The sequence below is a fragment of the Larus michahellis genome, chromosome 6, assembly GCF_964199755.1.
Source record: "Larus michahellis chromosome 6, bLarMic1.1, whole genome shotgun sequence".
Taxonomy (NCBI): domain Eukaryota; kingdom Metazoa; phylum Chordata; class Aves; order Charadriiformes; family Laridae; genus Larus; species Larus michahellis.
In genome coordinates, this window is record NC_133901.1 from 15,194,798 (window position 1) to 15,214,040 (window position 19,243).

General features: G+C 43.7%; 1 protein-coding gene across 6 annotated transcripts in view; it reads right to left on the bottom strand.

The window, feature by feature from the left end:
* Positions 1-1,755: 1,755 nt before the first annotated feature.
* The window catches only part of PAK2 (p21 (RAC1) activated kinase 2), a 47,295-nt gene continuing 29,807 nt past the window's right edge, over positions 1,756-19,243 (bottom strand). For all 6 annotated transcript variants that reach the window (XM_074591708.1, XM_074591707.1, XM_074591711.1 and 3 more), the window contains 13 exons: positions 18,970-19,070; positions 17,581-17,731; positions 16,672-16,703; positions 16,211-16,318; positions 14,807-14,939; positions 13,968-14,031; positions 13,097-13,145; positions 12,198-12,310; positions 11,577-11,694; positions 9,616-9,715; positions 6,746-6,942; positions 6,096-6,233; positions 1,756-5,575 (listed from right to left, as the gene is read on the bottom strand). In XM_074591708.1, coding sequence (XP_074447809.1) covers positions 5,489-5,575; positions 6,096-6,233; positions 6,746-6,942; positions 9,616-9,715; positions 11,577-11,694; positions 12,198-12,310; positions 13,097-13,145; positions 13,968-14,031; positions 14,807-14,939; positions 16,211-16,318; positions 16,672-16,703; positions 17,581-17,731; positions 18,970-19,070 — 1,391 coding nt within the window. In that variant the 3' untranslated portion in view covers positions 1,756-5,488. The remainder of the gene's footprint in view (positions 5,576-6,095; positions 6,234-6,745; positions 6,943-9,615; positions 9,716-11,576; positions 11,695-12,197; positions 12,311-13,096; positions 13,146-13,967; positions 14,032-14,806; positions 14,940-16,210; positions 16,319-16,671; positions 16,704-17,580; positions 17,732-18,969; positions 19,071-19,243) is intronic.

A 19,243-nucleotide genomic window follows, 5' to 3' on the forward strand; every position in this document is an offset into this window, starting at 1 on the left:
GAGCAAAATGCAAGTTATAAAAATAGGAAAAAAACCGCAGGTGTACAAATCCCTGGGAGCAGTCGTTTGCAGACAACGGCTGTGCTCGCACAGGAGCCACATAGACAACAGGGAAACCCAACGCTTTTCTTCAGGCACCACTGTGAAAACGCTAATTAGAAATTAGGATCCTCGGTTTTCAGCCATCCTGGTTTTAACCAGTGTGCTGCTGGTGCAGTCTGAATATCGGCGCTCAGCTTTGCCTCAGACACGCTGCAACCAAACAGCAGCCCTGAAAGGGAGAAATCATTGCCCCCAACTCTACCAGCTTGAAGAACAATGTTGAAAAAAAGATATCCAAAAAGATGGGGCTGCTCTTGCGTTTGGTCTAGGCCAGGTATATGCAAGGGATGGGCGAGTTCACACAAGACTTAACAGGATTTATCAAGCGAAGACCAGCGATTTCCAACTTGTGCAGACCACATTCAGCCAAACCCCTGCTCTCCTTCAGGCAGCACAAGGACCAATTGCCAGATAACCAGCGAGTTCCACCAAACACCTTCTCCCTCCTCTTGTCAGCTTCTTCCCCCATAAATTAAATGCAAAATCACTTAAATGCAGAGTTAGAGAACATCAGTTTAAATGCATAAAGGGTCAATTATATATCAAGACAAAGATACTACAACAAATTAATTAACCTGAAGAGACAGTGCTTTGTGCAAAACAACATTCTCATGTCTGGTTGAAAAGGCTTCTGAAGACGAGTGGTTTCTTCATTTCCCTTTGTCAGTGGTATGAGCAAAGCTTGTACAACATGCAAGAAAGGGGAAGAGATGATTTCCCAACAACAGATGGGAAACACACGACACGGTGAGTCCTCGACATTCACAACAGAGACGGACGCTTCATCTGGATTTCAACTGAACTGCTCTCAACCCCAAAGTAAATTCGCATAGATGTCCTTTTCTTTAGCCAGGCTGCCATGCCAACACGCCACAGCATTTTCGTAGTTTCGATGAAATACACGAGTGAGTCTCCGCAGCCTACCAACAGGCACCATCCATCTCATCCCGAGTCCTCGCCCGGTGCGACTCTGCCGGTCAAACGCTGATCAGCGTGGACGGAGCAGAACCCGGAGCAGCGTCTTCCAAGCAGGCACCAGGACAGCTCATTCCCCGCGTCTCCTGTGCCACAAATGTTTATCTGCGGGATACTGGATGATATTCACGGTGCAAAATAAAGCAGTCTCGTTAAGATTAGTTACTGGAACATCACTGTATTGCCATAATCGCAGTTTACTGGCCCGTCAGTCCCACCCCAGTCACTATCAAAAGGCTACCTTACAGCAAACGAGTGGTGGAAGAGGCGACTGTAACAAACTAGGGCTGGTCTTCGCTTTGCTCCCTTCACAAGAAGAGCATGGGATCTCTCTTCCACGGTGGGTGAAAAGGGTGTTTCAGAGCCGCTCTCCTCCCATCAGTCATCTGGAGCGTTTTGCGGGAGGCGCAACCGTCTGCCAGCAGTGCGCGACGGCAAGGAAAGCTTGCGGTTATCGCGGGGCTGGTACAGACACCGATGAGTAATCAAAGTTTAAAAGAAACAGGACAGGCTAGCATAGCATAAAATGATATCCATCACAATTAAAGCATTCGTAAGAAGCTTAATTACAAACAAATACATTCCGGTAATCTCATTAAGACATCGAAACGTGTACTCTTTTCAGCTACTCTCGTCTTAAAAGGTATAAACTCATGACAGGGAAGGGGGAAAAAAAACAACTGTTTTTTAAAAGTTTATTTCTAGCCCTGAAAGAACAGTTATTAAACAAAGTCAACAAATACAGTAGTTAATATTGCAGTAACAATTAAATAACATAATGGGATTAAATTACACAAAAGGCAACATTAAAATCTGAAGACAGTTAAAAAAATAAAAAGAAAGCTTGCACCTACTTCCATTTCCATTGACAGCGTGAGGAACAGAGGGAAAAACGAATCAGAGACATTTATTTATTCAACTCTAGCTGGAGAGACCCTGAACAACCCCCTTGCCCCCTCCCCAGCCCAGCCCCCAGCCCCTCTGACAGAGGGAGCCAGTCTCTCCCATCTGCTCTCACCACATCTTTTGCACCTCCCTGCACCGGAGAGCCGGGGTGAGGGAAGCCTACAATTAGTCTCGTTAACACCTAAGGCAGGTCAAAGTGCATGTTCCCAGCACCGTGGCTGCTATTAATGAAAAGTCTGGTTTATTCTAGGGTAACAAGAAAATCCCAGGAATCACACATTCCCGGCACGCCTGCGACTCAGCCATAAACTGCCCAGCTCCATACCCCCAACTCACCACAGCACTGTACATCACGCTTCATATGTATCACATGCATATTTGATGGGAATCTGACTCGGGACCTTGTGCTGGCACCCAAGAGAGAGCAAATCCCAGCTCTTTCAGATGCAATCCTTCCCTCAGCATCATCTGCTCCAGCTCCGGCTGGTCTCTGGCTGCCCCAGCAGTAGAGCAGAGTTGAACAGCCCTGCAGCAAGTCTTAAGGACACTGATCTGCTCCCTCCAGGGGGAAAAAAACACGGCTGGCATTTTTTAATCTTGCTGACATCATTAGAAAAGCGATGACTGACCCACTAAGACACAAAAGCACAGTCCAGCAACCTTCTACTGGCTCTCCTCCTCTGCCAGCTCCACCTCTGGCCCCCATTTCTGGCAGCGGGAGGGTGAGAAACCTCACCATGTAACAAGACAACTGCCGTGCGGGGAAGGGGAGATGCGGACACTTCTCGCCTTCAGGGCTAAACGCCATTCCAGGTCACACAGCAAGTGCCGAGATATGTTTCTGGTAACTTCTGGATTGGGCCAAGTTTTGTGTGCTAAGATGGCTGTAAGTTTGGAAATCATCTCCTAAGTAGACTAAATTAGACAAATTTTGTAACGTGTTTTAAACCATTCTCATTCATCAATGAAAATGAACTAATAACTTAAAGTACTTATGATTTCTTGGTTTTCAATTTTTAAAGAAAACGAAATTTTTCGCACGTTATCTTACTGCCTAGATTGTGCCATTAAAAAAAAAAGGGGGGGGGGCGGGGAAGAAAGAAAGAAAAGCTCCCAGTTTAACTCTGGCACAAGGAGTTTCACAAAGTCCATTGCCAGCAATGGACAAAGAGGGAATCATTGGTACGACGGGGTTTTATTCTCAGCCAAGCCTCCTCGCTGCTTCATTTGATGAGGGAGCCAGACACTCTCAAACTGCGGCATCGCCATTACTACTGTCCATGGCTCATAAATGCATTTTGCCTGGGAAATGCATCTCGACTTACTTGCCTAGAACGAGACACTTCCTCAAATTTAAAACCATAACTATTCCTACACTTACAGCTAGAAGGTTTCATTCCTTTGATGGAGCACTCAACATCATTTACCCGATACAAATGTTTACTACCGTGCCAGAGCAGAATGCAAGCTGACCCGCGGCACAGCAGTGCCCTGCACATCCAGGCAGTCTGGTTGGTACCGTGCCATTTCCTAGAAGCCAGAGAGTCGCAGCAGACGCTGCGAGACCCTCATCCCACTTCCCTCCATCACCAACACAAACAGACCCCGCTGCTCCGGCCGGCCGCTCGCAGCTGGAAGTTGGTTTTGTCATACCTTGGCTACCAGTCCCCAAAACACAATCATCTCTATCGCTATACAAATACCGAAATTAGCTGAAAATGACTTCTATTTTCTGCCAGCAATGTTTGTAAAAGTGTGCAAAAAAGTTTTATTCAGGGTCCTCCGTCCATACCCACCCATAACCCTATCCGTCCCAGGTCCTGCCCTGCTGGGAATGCAATAAAATCCCCCTAAAGTAACGGTTATTCTTTCACAGAATCGTTTGGCACATTGTAACTACAGTTGGCTCTTCGTTAAACTGTCGGGGCAGCTGAAATGCATAGACTGTAGCACTAGAAGAAGCCGGGGCACAGGCTCTTCTACACTTGCCCCCAGTAACACCCCAAGAACTCAACCGCTCCAGTTGCTCACTGTCCTTCAGAGGGAGGCACTTTTTTCTTGCATTGAATGTTTGACGTCAGCCATTCTAGCTGGTACAACGTCTTTAGTGAGAAAGGATCGGTGCGACACATCACGTCTCCTCAGCCTCGGACTAGCCAGTCAAATAATAAGCCCCATGGACGTCTGACGGCACTGTTCTCCCCTCTCAGCTTTCGCCTTCTCAGAACAGCGCTTTGGCATTTCCAGGTGTTCAAAATCTTCCGTTCGAATCATATTTAAAAATTTCTGCACCTTCAGTGTCCTCAGATCTGATTATTTGTTCTCCTGATTTCATTAGTACAAATGGAGCACATACAAAATTGGAAAAAATAGCTCTAATACTTAAACTCTGACAACTCCATAGGTTGATGCATTATTTGCTTGCGGGGGGAGGGGGAAATTACAACATATACAAAAATGTATTTGATACAAAGAAGGGAAATGTAAAATAAAAAAGTCAAAGGCACCAGCATAACTTCCAAAGCCCAAGTCAGAACAGATACAATACGTGTTTTTGAACCACCCAGCGCACCAAGCACATTATCCCTTAAGCTTCTGGCCAGCAAGTCTAACGGGGAAAAAAAGAGCAGACAGGAAGACAGCTGGAATTTTTTTTCTTGCCCTGACTATAGCTGATCATTTGATCATAAATAAAGTATCTGACCCCTACCTACATATCCCATAAACCGACATCAAAAGACTCGACTGATCACTAAGTTTCTACAAAGAGGCCACATCTTTGATTAAAAGTCCACAGAGCACAGGCATTAAGAAACAGCTGAATACTTCTCTTCCCCCCCCTCTCCATATTCATCTTGAAAAACAAAACACATCTCAATACATTACAATTTCTTAAGTAGCCAAGTTGTCAACTCTACAGTACAGTAACAGCTAATCCGTAAAAAAAAAAATACGAGGGGCAAGATGTACCTTCACATTTGTCACACTTGCCGTGAATCTAGTCATACAGAAGCTTACTAGCAGGGTTTAAAAGTAAATAGGTAGAAGGGAGGAAGAGGAGAGTGAAAGAGATCAGCAGGTAAAATTAGTACTGCTCTCTGAAAGCTTGAATCTGTCATTCAAGTATTGAAAGTACCCAGCAGGGTACAACGAATGGGAGCTGTAACAGCAAAGTCGTTAAAAACCCTTAAAAACCCCGGGCACAGTAAGTGGCATTTCTGGGCTGTCTGCAAAAAAAAAACCAACCACAAAAAACAAAACAACAAACCAAACAAAAAGAGGCCAGTAATTCAGTCTTCAATTCCTTCTGGACCCCAGACAGGGATCGCTAGAGTCACCACAATTTCTTTTGGGTGTCTTCTGGATGAGAGTTTCTTCCCTTTTGCAGACGTTTTCCCCCCCCACAAAATCCCTCCCCTCCCCCCAGAAGTGTAACAATTTCATATATTATAAAGATTTGTAAAATACAAACAAACAAAAAAGGATGAAGGCTGTGGCAGTAATGTTAGCGGTTACTCTTCATTGCTTCTTTGGCTGCCAAGATCAGTGGCGTCAAGCTAGACAGAGGTTTGGCCAGTTTCAAGAAGGGATGCTGCCAGGAAGAGAGAAACACAGTAAATTCGTGAAAGACACCGTTTAAAAAGCCAGTAAGCGCCATACATTTACACAGCCCTTTCCATCCTGAGGTGTGAAAAGCAATGCAAACGCTACCCATGCCCAGCTCCTGAAGGGACAGATCCAGAGCACCTCAAAGCCTGATAATGGTTACTCCTCACCCCAAAAGCACCTAGGCCTTTCCTTTTCCAGTGATTGACTACAAAGAGGTTTCCTGCTCAAACATCTTCTCTCAGTGCCATTCGGCTCACTTCAACGGCTCAATTACAGTAAGTACGTAAAGTGTTGGACGCTTTAGCAGTGGCAGAATGAAAGCACAGATTACTGACGGAAAGACTCCAGGGTATATATTACAATCTTCAATGACCGTAACTCCTACCAACTGCTCTCCAGTAGAATGCTCAGAAGAAAACCCAAAAACAAGAGTGCGGTTTATCACTGCCTGACCTTACTCGTGGCTTCTGTATCTCAGACTGTGCGAATCAGCTGATTCTCACCTGTAGCAATTCTTTGGCTGATCCTCTTTTCTCTACATCCATCTCCAAACATCGGTTCAAGAAATCCCGGAATATTGGGGACAGTTTCTCGGGGTTCTGCAGCTCTGGTGTGCCATTAGTTGCAATCAAATATAAAGCCTGTAATGAGGAGTATTGTATAACCAAGCCAAATCTTTAAAAGACGACAAACTGACCTGCCTAGTGGAACCCCTTAATCTAGATGAGAAAGGGCTCTGCAGCCTACTTCTCTCCCGGACAAGATGAAAAACTAAGAATGCCACAATTCTACGCAGCTGTGACCTATTCTTGCCAGTAGTAAAATAACGTTCAAAATCTTTTGGCAACAGATACTTGGCAAAGAAAGTATCAGCTTCTGACACAAGCAGCGTTTTTCACAACCTAGTGGATTTACTTTCCCTAAACTAGCACAGAAGACTATGTTCAAAGTCCATTGTTTTAGTTACAAACAGAAAAATTCAGGGTAGGGCTGATGGCAAATTCAAGACGGCTGCCTTCCTTTTGGAGAAACTCTCTTGCGTTGCTGAAGCTTGTTGTTTTTTTCATTTCATTTTCTTTTTAATGTAAATACTATCAATGAACAATTACTGAAAGCATCCATAAGAAGTTCTAGCCACATCTGGACTTCTTACCCTCAGGGGGTTTTCGTTGAGGTATGGGGGTTCTCCTTCCACCATCTCAATAGCCATGATGCCCAGAGACCAGATATCCACTTTAGGGCCATACGCTTTCCGTGTGACCACTTCAGGAGCCATCCAGTAAGGAGTTCCAACCATAGTGCTGCGCTTGCTCTGCTCTGGGGTGATCTGAGCACAGAAACCAAAGTCGGCTGTAGGATAACAGAAGTTTAAGAAGTTAAATTGGTGCACCTCAAGTAAGTGGGCTTCCTACAAGACTTCTCTATTACTACACATATATTTTACTGCTCCACACTTGAGGGGCTTGGGGGGGTGTCTCCTTTTTTTTTCTTCCCCCCACTCTATTCACCATAATACAAAATCCAACGTGCAAGATAGATACAAAACCTGAAGGTGTTTAAGCAGGGCAGATTTCCGTGGCATGAAGATAAGGGTTTTTATGCTCTGGAAAAGGAACGCAGGTTACCCTGTAGAAGAATGGTATTTTGCCCAGTCTTCAAGATTCCTAGACTGGTAACAGCCAAAAAAAAGTAATCAAGCAGAACACAGAAGGCAAGAGTTCTGTGGACGGCATGTTATACAGCCTGATCTAGAAAACGCAAATCCACAAACCACGGCTTCTGCCCTGCTAAACAGATTTAATTTGTGCAGCTACTGAGTTCAACGTTTCACAGCAATTTGTCCATCAAATACAGGCACTACAGCTGACAGAGACATGGAAACAAGGCTTCGGATAAGTGAAGTGCTACCCCACTCAGCAGAAGGAACCTGGACAAACAAACCTTTCCACAAGGTAACTACCGAAGAGAACAACCACACTCAAGAAAACGAGAAAAGTCACCTATTCCTATAGCCTTCAGGTGCAGCAGCAATGCATGTTCCATCATGTTACTTTATCCAGCTGCAGCACTCCCACTTCCCAGGCATGTAAAGCATCAATAAGAACACAGTTAAGGCAGGAGACAGATATTACCTTATCATTGACACTACGTTTGAGAGAGAAAGAGAGAGAGAAAGAGAGAAAGAGAGAGAACGTAAAATTTCGAGTCAGTTTTGAAAGTGTTATGCCACGCAGTGCTGACAAGAGAGCCACAGTCAGGAAAATGCGAAGTTGTACCGAGGGCAATTTAACAAAGAACTACCCCCACCCCAGCTGTCAAGATGCTGCCTGTAAAAAAAAAAAAAAAAAAAAAAAAAAAAAAAAAAAAAAAAAAAAGAAAAAAAGGAAAAAAAAAAAGAAAAAAGTCAAACCTATAGTAACCACTGAGTTCCTCGCCAGCACTTCTTGGCCTTTATCAAGGCGTCATCTCAATGAACACACCAGAGAAGCGGCAGCAGTGTATGTGTCCTGACCTACCAACGAGGCCCCCAGCACCATGCCGCCAGCAAGGAGAGAAAAGACAGGCAAGATGTAGAACTCAGTTTCACCAACCAGGAGCGTGTGGAGGCATGTAGTGGTGACAGGCAGACTGGTATCTCTTACTTCTCCTGTCACCAGCCTCCCAGCAGCCACACTCCCCCAGAGAAGGGGGGAGAGCTTGAAAAGAAGGTGCGACTTCTTCCATCCTCCACCCTGAACAACTCCTAGAAGCTATACAGTCATACAGCTGAAGAAGGGCTAGTCTCAACGCTGATTACAATACCTGCCCTTCATACAGGGCATTTTTACAGCTAGCTCCTGTTTTCCTGTCTCTCTCTCCTCCTTATCTTCACCCAATCTCCTGGGGCCAACGCTTCTTTACATAGGCCGTGAACCCTGTCCTTTTGCCATTCTGCTTTGCTTTGACAGCTCTTATGATTTTGAGCCTTCTCCAGCTAACTCTTCTCAGCCACATCCTCTACCGTAACTATTCACTTATCTTCAGCCTCTGAATCCACACGGTTTGTGCACAAACACATCACTCCCTTAAAAAAAAAACCAAAAACAAATAAAGCCTCCTATGGAAGCCAGCAGTGCATCCACCAGTGCTGGTAAGCAAATCAGGTTGCTCGCAATCTTTTTTCATACTCCATCTCATAACCAATATGGGCCTGCAAACCATCTAGAGTAAGGAATACTGCTAAGATATGTTTTCATGGAATTTCAAATTCCTACACAGCTGTAAAAACACCATCCTTTAACTCTTTGGTCGCTTTATGCTTTGCACATTCCTACGTACCAAGAAGTCAGACAATGCACCTCTCTCTCAACACTCCTGACAGCGTCTTCATGTGGTTTCACGTATTTTTATTGCCACACACGTTTACACACACCAGAAACTGACTGTCTGTACACAAGTCCCTGCATGCATAACAACTACCTGAAAAGCAAGTAGTTTCGTTTGTCATTTCATGATTATATTAATGAAAGTGTGTTACACTTTCAGTCCAAGAAAAGGGGACCCAGTACAGGCACAGCATAAGACTCGACTGCAATATAAATGGTTAACAACGTACAATGTTCTTGTTAGCGGCTGCCTAATGCAAAGGGCACAACATTAAAAGCGAGTCACGACAACCTGAAGAGACTAACACAGCGACTGCAGTTAGCTGCAACTTTTCTCTTGCAATCATTCGCATCTTTGCTTCACTGCGTGGTGCCAGTTACTTCACATTTACCAACGTATTCATGTGGCAAGGGTTTGCTTCCACAACCTTCCGGTCTAACGCATTCGCAGCCTTAGTCTTAGGGCCCTCAGAATTTCAATACCTGCCACCTGTGAGTTACACATTTTGTAACACAGAATTCATTTCTATTACTCATAGTCAATAAAAATTCACCTCTAGTTTCCCTGCCAACTCTCCTTCTACTGATTTACACTCTTGGAGTCAAAGTTTACTGGGAAAGCGAAAACAGAACCTTGAAACAATTGTCTGGTACTCACTTAGTTTAACTGATCCATCCATTCCTAACAGCACGTTGTCACTCTTAATGTCTCTGTGGATGACCTGGTTGGCATGCAGGAACTCAAGCGCTTGCAAGCACTGGATGGGAAGAAAAAGAAAACAATATTCAGCATATGGAAACACAATTTTGTGTATGTGAACACAAATTCAAAAGCAATGGTTACACCCTCAGCCAGCGCTGAGTGCAAAAATATAACAGGTATTATCTAAAGCAACCAGCAGAGGAAGCTCTTGTGCTAAAATATACTCTCCAGATCTCATGAGGTCAAAAAATCATTTAACCGTGGGGTTTCTCTGCTATCTTAACAAACCCATAAATTAAACTCCTCATCATCCAGTCATCACCCAACATGCTCTCAAAAATCCCAGATGTTAACTTTGGTACCTCCCACAAATACTACAGAGGAACCATAAAGGACTAAGTAGGAACTTTTTAGCCTGAAGTCCCACCAAGAGGGATTGGTGAGACTTCATTCTCAACATGCAACTTGTCCTACAGCAAAGGCTGTAAACCATCTTCATAATGAAGTCACTGATACTGTTTTTTGCACTGCTTTTAGATTAAAACCTTTCTGCCTAAAAGCATGAAATTCACTTTGGCTATTTGAGAATAAGAGGCAAAAAATAAAATTGTAAGATTTTTCTCTTTCAATATAAGCAGAGCATTTACCATTTGCAGCTTGGCATGGATGCAATCCCCAGTGAGGTTTTTGTGTTTTCATTTGCTTTAGCAAAGTGGCACTGATTTGCAGAACGAAGCGTATCTAACATAGCAGCAGAGTTTCGATGAATAGTTCAATATTAGACTTTTTCCTCAGAAAAGTTAACTGCTGTTACAGTAAACAGTTACTTTCAGTTCTCTGCTTCCAGCTCCAGTTTCTCAGGAAACCATTACCTGTCCGTACATGTTAACATACAAGTTTGCTTTCCATCCCCTCCCTTTCGGTGAGTCATCCAAAGCAGATGTCATGTTCATGTAGTCAAATGGGGTTTTTAAAAGCCTACATTTCTCCTGCACAGCAGATAATACAATCACCTCTCCTTCTGCCATAATAAATCAAGCCTGAGCTGGATGCTGGCACTCTGACTCAGGGCAGAAACCACTGATAAGTCGTGACATCAGCTATTTTTAACTCTTTCATTTGAAATCTTGCCGCAATCTCAAAATTAGTCCAACTACAATCTTCTGGAGAATTATTTTTCTGAGAAATGCATAAAGAAAGCTTAACTGTCAGAGAACCATAGATTTCACACACTATGAAAACTACTAAAATGAGAAAGGGATAGTCTGCATCAAGTGCATCTTTATTTTAGTAAATTTTTCTTAAAGCATTCCTGTTTCATCAGACCCACTTTCACACTCTAAGCAAACACAGCTCCCCTTCTTCCTTCTGGAAAACACTATGAAGCTTTCAAGCTTTTTTCTTTTTATTCTTTTTAAATATGGTCACATCCCTATTTTCTACATTACCTATATATATACGAACAGTCAGTTTTCTTTTTGATGCCTTTGAATAATCTTTGTTAGTCAAAGTTAAAAAAAGACATTATTTCCAGCTGCTAAACTCCTTCATTGCTCTTCCTTGAACTTCAGTCCACATTATTAATATCTTTCTGTTAACATGGTCAATAGGACTAGATAACCCAGCTACTAAAACCAAAATCTGTATCTGCTCCATCACCTAACATTCCCAAACCCCCAGCTCAAAACTGCCATAGCTCCTGCGTTACAACTTGCAAACGCCCAATCTTCTGAGGTAAACTCAATTTTGTTATTTTCAATAATTTTGATATTGATTTCTGCTCTCGGTGTCATTCATTCTTCCTAACTCACTGCCTCCAACAGCAATTGTTGCAATTAGTTCTAACTTAAGCGTACCATAAAACCTTGGGGAATAGAGTGCACCTCATTCCTCTGCCCATCAGCTATAAGACTCACCTCTCTGCAAACAGCAGCAATCTGTGCTTCATCCATACATGTTTCTGTGACCACATCTGTGAGCGAGCCTCCAGCTAGATACTCCATCACCACAAACAATTCGTCTCCTACGAGGTAACTACAAACAGAAAATGAAAAGCATGCTTGTTTGCAATCAAGAGATAGAGAACTGAAGAACGGCTGATAAGAGCTGGTCAATGAAATGATTCATAAGCGCTCAAGGCAGCAAAGAAAGTCAGCCTCTGGAGTGTAGCCTGAAATGTAAATGCTGACAATAAACGCTGTGTGCTTCTTACTCCCTAAACGGGCAGGATAACACCCTACACATCTCATGCACAACGCAAGCATTGCTCCAGCTGTGCTCTTGCCCACCACTGATCCTCATGCAGCTCTGCATTCATGAGGGAAGGTGGCTTCCTACTGAATCATCAAGATCATTCCCTATAACAGATTCCTTTTTTCTTTTCTTCCCCCTCCCAACCCCCAGATGACAGTCTAAATACAGTCTCATTTCGCTCTGAGACCCTTAGGTCCAGGCAGTCCGGGTCCGTGTAAGTATATCAAGTTAAAACCTCTTGACACCCCTGGGAATGACGGAATCGGCCAGCTGCCTGCATTTACCTGTCCAGGAAGTTGACTATGTTGGGGTTCTTTAACTCCTTCATTACCAAGATCTCATTAATAATCAACTCCTTCTTGGGCTGTTTCTGCAGGTTTATCTGTTTAATAGCAACCTGAATAGGACAAAATAAAACAGGAATCACTCAAACCCGAGTATCAAAACCTTTCGGTCATTCTCAATACAATGAGATGTTAGAAGATATTCTGTAACAGGATTAAGGGAGTTTTGCACCGCTTGCAGATGGCAAATTATTTAACTGGCACCCAGAGCCATCATCCTCTTGCAGCCGAAAAGATCCACAACAATAACAATCTGAATTCAAAGAGAAACAAATAATTCCTAAAATTCTAGTCCTGGGAACCAGAGATGACTACTGGATGGCAAGCATGCAGAGTATTGCTGAAGCCATCAACTTCACCAGGTGGGTTTGGAGACACCAAGGAGTAAAAGCAAAGAGCAAGATGTGGAGGAGGCATTCTAACTACAACGAAGAATCATATGGGGCAAGCTGTTTCCATACAGATAGGCGCATCCACCACCTTGACCGAGACGGGACCAGAGAACAAGTGTGCAAAGACTAAACAAAATTTTATTTCTGAAAATGCAGGACTTCACTGCCCAGAATTATTGAAGGATAAACTGTTTTCAAAACCTATTTCTGGAACACCTCACTCCCTCTTCACTGGAAAGACAAAACTCTATTTTTAGCTTCTGATTACTACCATCTGATTACTACCGAACAAGGCACACACTGTTCCAAACGACTAGACATTCTTCTGGGAGGTGATAGCAGAGATGGAAGCCACAGAAAGAAATCTCGTCAAATCATTTCGGCCACCTACAGAAGAGCACTTACACCGAAAAAGTATTCTCATTGCAATGAGCACAGAAATCTTACCTCCTGCCCTGTTGCCACATCAATAGCTGTGAAAACTGTACCTGAAGCCCTGTGAAGAAAAAGAAAAACATTACAGCCAGTTCCATCTCTCTGTAACAGACGTGCACGTGAACAGACAAATCACGAACACAAAATTGTGTCCGCTTTCGATGTTGTTAAGAACTTTATCAAAAAGACAGCTATTAAAAGCAAGTGGTATCGTAGAAACGCCAGTCGGTTCACACAAGAACAAACTGATCTCCAACGTGCTCTCTTCTGACAGCAGCTATGCCTCCTGCCGTCAGCATGTCTAAGCCCCCAGAACTTGTGCTGCTCCCCATGTTCAGATCAGCTGGGCAGCCCTTTCTGTAGCAGGTATTACTTTTCCTATTCCCCCAGGGGAAGCCCCCCCGCAAACGCACACAGACCTATTTAGGAAGTAAACAGTAGAAATCAGGCATATATATAAAACAAAAGCTGGAAAAGCCAGAACTTCTTTCCATATGCTTTTTTCTCAGAAGGATTCGAGGACCACTAGAAAAATAACTTAGTCAAGGCAGGATTGTTAGCGTGGCACACAGAAAGCCTTCTGACGTGCCCAGACGGTATTCAGCGGTCATATTACAAAACGGACAAACGCATCTTACTGGGAGAGGAGAGGGGACTAGATACATCCACAGGGAAGTTACAGAGCTACGCTTTCACGTTAGAAGATGCAATTCAAAATTTCCACCACTGTGTGAAGCCTTCACCATCTGTTTATCAGTGCTTAATACAGCCAGCATTTCTGCCTGCTTCAGTAAGTGGCAGCTACACAACAATATCAGGAAGAGAACGGTTCACTGCTTTTAATTCTGGCTCACTGGGAATAAAAGTTGGGGTGAACACTTACCCCTGCCCAATTTTTTCATATCTGGTGTATTTTTTCTTGGGATCTCCTATGCTCACGATAGTGCCTAAAAAAAAGAAAAACGTTTCCACACAAAATCTCAGAGGAGTCACAGCCTTAGGGAACGCTCTTTGCTATTGTAGCGCAGCATTACGCTGTTTCTGACAGCTCACGCTGAAAACACGTGTCAATCCTGCTGTCCCTCTTTAGAAGGATTGGTTTGGCCAAGGTACCTCCAAGAGTGGGTCAGCTCAAGGAGCAAAGGCTGACGCATGAACAGCCAAAGCTTCCCCGATGCAGTTCCAGTCGCAAATGGCCCCACCTCAGACAATCATTACACTGGGTTTTACTCTGAACGAGACAGTTCATGCTATTTCCCACTACTATCTGAATTTAATGATAGTTGTCTTCTCGGCAGCAAAGCCCAGTACGAGGTTATGACAAACCCATTAGCTCAGCCTAGGCTAGAAACTAGTCAGATCTCGACCTAAGGACAGAAACATCAATATGGTGAAAAACTATCTTTGAGATAATTACGGAACAAGCAACAGCAGAACTATTTTGTGTTATTATGGTTGTATTATACTTGCAGATCACATTATTACAACTGAACTTCAACCCCCAAAAAACCCATTCTGCAATTTTTTTTTACCCAATAGGGCTCTGAAGCATATAAGTCAGCAGAACTTCTGAACGCAGCGCTCTCAGCTACTGTCTGACACAAAACCAATCAAGCACAGTATTCACACAACCCTTACACAAATATAAGGATGAGGGCAAAAGCTTAATATTCCTCCCCCCAGTCCTAAAGCCTTTGTTTATCTGAAATAAAAAACACCTACGTAGTTTTTCCATGATCTCTTCATCTGACATTTTGGTCTTCTTTTTCTGCTTATCGCCTGATTTCGTTGCACTGTCAACAGAAGGGTCACCGGCTGGTGCAGGGATGGGGTCAATTACAGACCGTGTATAGATCTGTTAAGAGAGACCATTTACCTGAGCATTTTCTTTGCAATCATTGACCTCCAGTTGAAAACAATCACAGTTCACCAAACATCCCTAAGCACCATTTTACATAACAGGCTGGAGGCAGAAAGTAGACCTGAGAAACATTAAAATCCAGTAAGTCAAGATGCCGGCAACCTGACTGAGCTCTGAAACAACGACCCAGGCACCTCCTGAACACTGCGATGCCAGGAGGTTAACTCAGGCTTTCACAGATAGACTTTTAGCGGGTTTTCTACCTGCTTATTCTTTATAACCCCTGCTAGTTAACCGGAGGGGCCCTTTCATCTATTGACTTCATTTCTGCAATTTCCAAGTTTCACAGAACAGCAATCGCTATCTAACAGCGAGATCAACAAAAAAACCAAAACAAACAAAAAAAAAAAAGGACACAGATTCATGCTTCACCAGGAAAGGAAGCGTGAGACTTTGGGAATTTCCAGTCGCCCCCAATTTGGGGGATTTTCTTGGAGCTTTATTTAGGTTGCTCCTAAGCTGTTCAGAGACATACACAGCTACCCTAGAAGTATCAGACTGTAGACCTGTCACATTTTCTATGTGTACGTAGCCAGAGTAGGCAATTATAACGCAGTATCATTTGACAAACATACACAATTCACATTTGCACTCCTGAAGTGGGTAGAGTGGCAAAACGTACACCTACCACGGTCAAAAGGATGAGCTGGAATAAGTGGGCACCCTGGGGCATTATTAAGAAGGTGTGTAGTTCAGGACAACTAAACTTAAAAAACAACTTCTTAAGCATTTAACTCTTCATGCAATGCTGATGACTTTGTGAGTGAAATAAGGTTTCAAATCTTAAATTGGAATTGGTTTGGGTTTAGGCAGTATATTTGGTGAGGTTATCACACTGCAATCTAATAAAATAAAGAAAATCAAATGCACTATGCTTGTACCACTGTACAGTGCAAAGTTACAGAAATCGGCTGTATTTTTTAGGACTAAAAAGCCTCCTTGCATCCTGGGTTGAAGGGCAGGCATAACTGGGTATCTTCAACACAAGTCAACAAACAAATCAGCATTAACTTCAGGATTTCTCATCCAACGGATAACCAGAAATTAGGCATTTTCATAGCAAACTCAAACAAAAACAGAATTTGTCCCTAAAACTTGCAACGGCTCATTCCACAATCAAAACACTTTGCTAGAAAACAGAAGTCGAAAAAGTCCTACAATATCGAGAAATGTGGGTCCGCACTGTAAATTTTACAGCTGCTCACCGATTTTGTGTGATCTGGCCGTGGAGCAATAACGGGAGGAGGAGCTTCTTCATCATCATCATCATCATCTGCCACAGCTGTTGATGGCTCTGAACCTTTGGCGTTGGTCTACATTTTTATCAAATAAAAAAAAAAAAAACAAAAACAAATTGTCTCCCCTACAGTGTTAAAAACTTGCTTCCGCCAACAAAGATAAAAGAATTCTTACTGATGTCAAAAGAAAAGGACAGGTTGAGTGGTTTAAGTGCCTTATCATGTTTTATTACAAGACTAAAATACTATTGCTCCAGTGAAACATGCTCTGCCCCAATATATGTTTTTATATATGCCGCAATTTATGTTTTTATCCTACAGAAAAATGTTCATTTTGTTTTATACTGCAAGACTCAGTATATAACAAATACAGAAGACCCAAACTTGTACGTGCCTAAGATGATACAAAGAGTAGTAAACATACTTACCGTCGGCGTTCCTGAAGGGAAACCATCTTTTTCTAAATAGGACAAATAGCAGAATACATAAAATCAGCAGCAAAATAATAGAAAGTGAACTTTACAGAGTAAAGACTACAGACCGCTTCGGAGATCTTTTTCATCTCTCAAAAAGCAAAATTTCATGGTCACAAACGAGGAAAATCCAGTATCGCACTGTAAGTCCATGCAGAAGGAAGCTAGATGTTTCCAAAATCCCCCCCGAGGGGTAGCAAACCCGCTCAGTTCCCAACTTGCTCTTCACCTCACTCGAGTACCCACACTTGAGCACTGCTCATCACACTCGTGTGTTCTGTCTTACTGAGATGTGAAATCAGGATCAAATCGGTATTTCTGCTCCCTTAGCGGTATCTTGAATCAAGGATGAGAACATCACAAAGCCTTATTACTAAGCTATTTTCAGAAATAATTTGGAAGAAAACTAGACAAAACTGCATCTGTTTTGACAGTCATTCCCTCAGCCCCCCCACATATCTCCCGACCTAAGAGCCACAACTTATCTTGCATCTTTGATGTCACCACATGGTGACATCAAGTTTGCAGATAGCTGTTTTGGCCACAGACAGGAGGAGCAAGGTCTCCAGCACTAAACCAATTAATCACAGTCTCAGAGACCCGGCTTCACAAACACAGCCCATTAAAGTTAATTTTGGCTGCTATTTTGAATTATCCAGCTCCATCTCTTTCCTTCTCCACTTAAAACAGGAAATAAACTGGACAACGCCAGTTTCCAGTAAGTTTTAAATCCATCTTCAAATATTTGTTCCTCATTGAAAAGCAGCTTGCTCTTTCACCATTTGAATCTGATTTATTATTCTGAAAGAGAGGAAGATCGTGTTCCAAATACTCAATTCCCCTTCAAAATGCCTTGGATCTCACCTGGAGCAGAAAAACTCAGATACTTCTGTTTTGCCGTGTCTTTGGAGTCGTAGAATTTCAGCACATCTAGTACCGCCTGGGGGTTTTTCTTCTGTTCTAGCTTCGTGATATTTGAGGTCTGCAGCAATCGAGCCCATTGCTCTGGCATTCCCTGAAAAAATAGGCAGCCTTCTAGTATTTAAAAGGTTTTTAAAAAGCAGAACAAATTTCTTTCCTCTATAAAAAGCATAACACGTGCAGTCTTAAACACATGAACAAGTAGGATGGGGTTTTAATGGGGAGCCATATGTCCATAGGTGATACAACCCAAATAAAGCCACAGCTGAAATCCCTCCTGACAGCTCAGTATCTTGAGCACTCAGGGGCTCCAGCCTCCTGTGCCTACATGACACCACCTCTTCCAGCTGTATTAAGCCAGATGTGAGGAATCATAGAATCACAGAACAGTTTGGGTTGGAAACGACTTTAAAGACCATCCAGCTCCAAACCCCTGCCCTGGGCAGGGACACCTCCCACCAGACCAAGTTGCTCCAAGCCCCGTCCAACCTGGCCTTGAACGCCCCCAGGGATGGGGCAGCCACAGCTTCTCTGGACCACAACCTGGGCCAGCGTCCCACCACCATCACAGCAAAGAATTGCTTCCTCACATCTCATCTAAATCTCCCCTCCTTCAGTGAAAAACCATTGCCCCTCGTCCCATGGTTCATACCCTCCCTGATCCAGAGTCCCTCCCCAGCTCTTCTGGAGCCCCTTTAGGGACTGGAAGGGGCTGGAAGGTCTCCCCGGAGCCTTCTCTTCTCCAGGCTGAACCCCCCCAGCTCTCTCAGCCTGTCCTCACAGCAGAGGGGCTCCAGCCCTCCCAGCATCTCCGGGGCCTCCTCTGGCCCCGCTCCAACAGCTCCGTGTCCTTCTGCTGTCGGTGCCCCAGAGCTGGAGGCAGCACTGCAGGGGGGTCTCCCCCGAGCAGAGCAGAGGGGCAGAATCCCCCCGCTTGCCCTGCTGCCCACGCTGCTGGGGATGCAGCCCAGGCTGTGGAGGGCTTTCTGGGCTGCCAGCGCACGTTGCTGGCTCGTGTGGATCTTCTCACCCATCAACACCCCCAAGTGCTCAACAGAACCAGTGTTACGCGTTAATGAAAGTAAACTGAAGAGGGTTTCCCAGGGAAGGCTCTCCCAGGTGACACCAAGCATTAGATCTGACATTTACACTGAGAAGCACTAACAGGTCACCATCTCATTACTCTGCGTGCTGTACAAATACACAGTGAAATCATTTCTTTGATAAAAATCAGCAGACTAGCTCACACTTTATTCTAAAACACCACAACATCTTCACTACAGCACTGACCCACGGCTGTTTTCTGAGCAATGTCAAGGCAGGGATACTTACAGTGAACTCTCCAGTAACAGCATCGAAGCCAACATGGATGGTATGCTCAAAATCTGATGGTGGGGAGATTTCTGGCCTTTCCTTTTCCTTCTTCTTGCTTCCTGAAAAAGATATTCAGAGATCTGCTGAGCAAAGTTTTAAAGTCCTATTGTCTCCATTTAATATAATCAATCCAAACATTAGAACAGTTGGGATGAATGTAACCATCATTCTGTTTACTGGTGGAAGGTCTTTGCATATGCAGCACAGTGATTTGGTATTTTCAGGTTGGTAT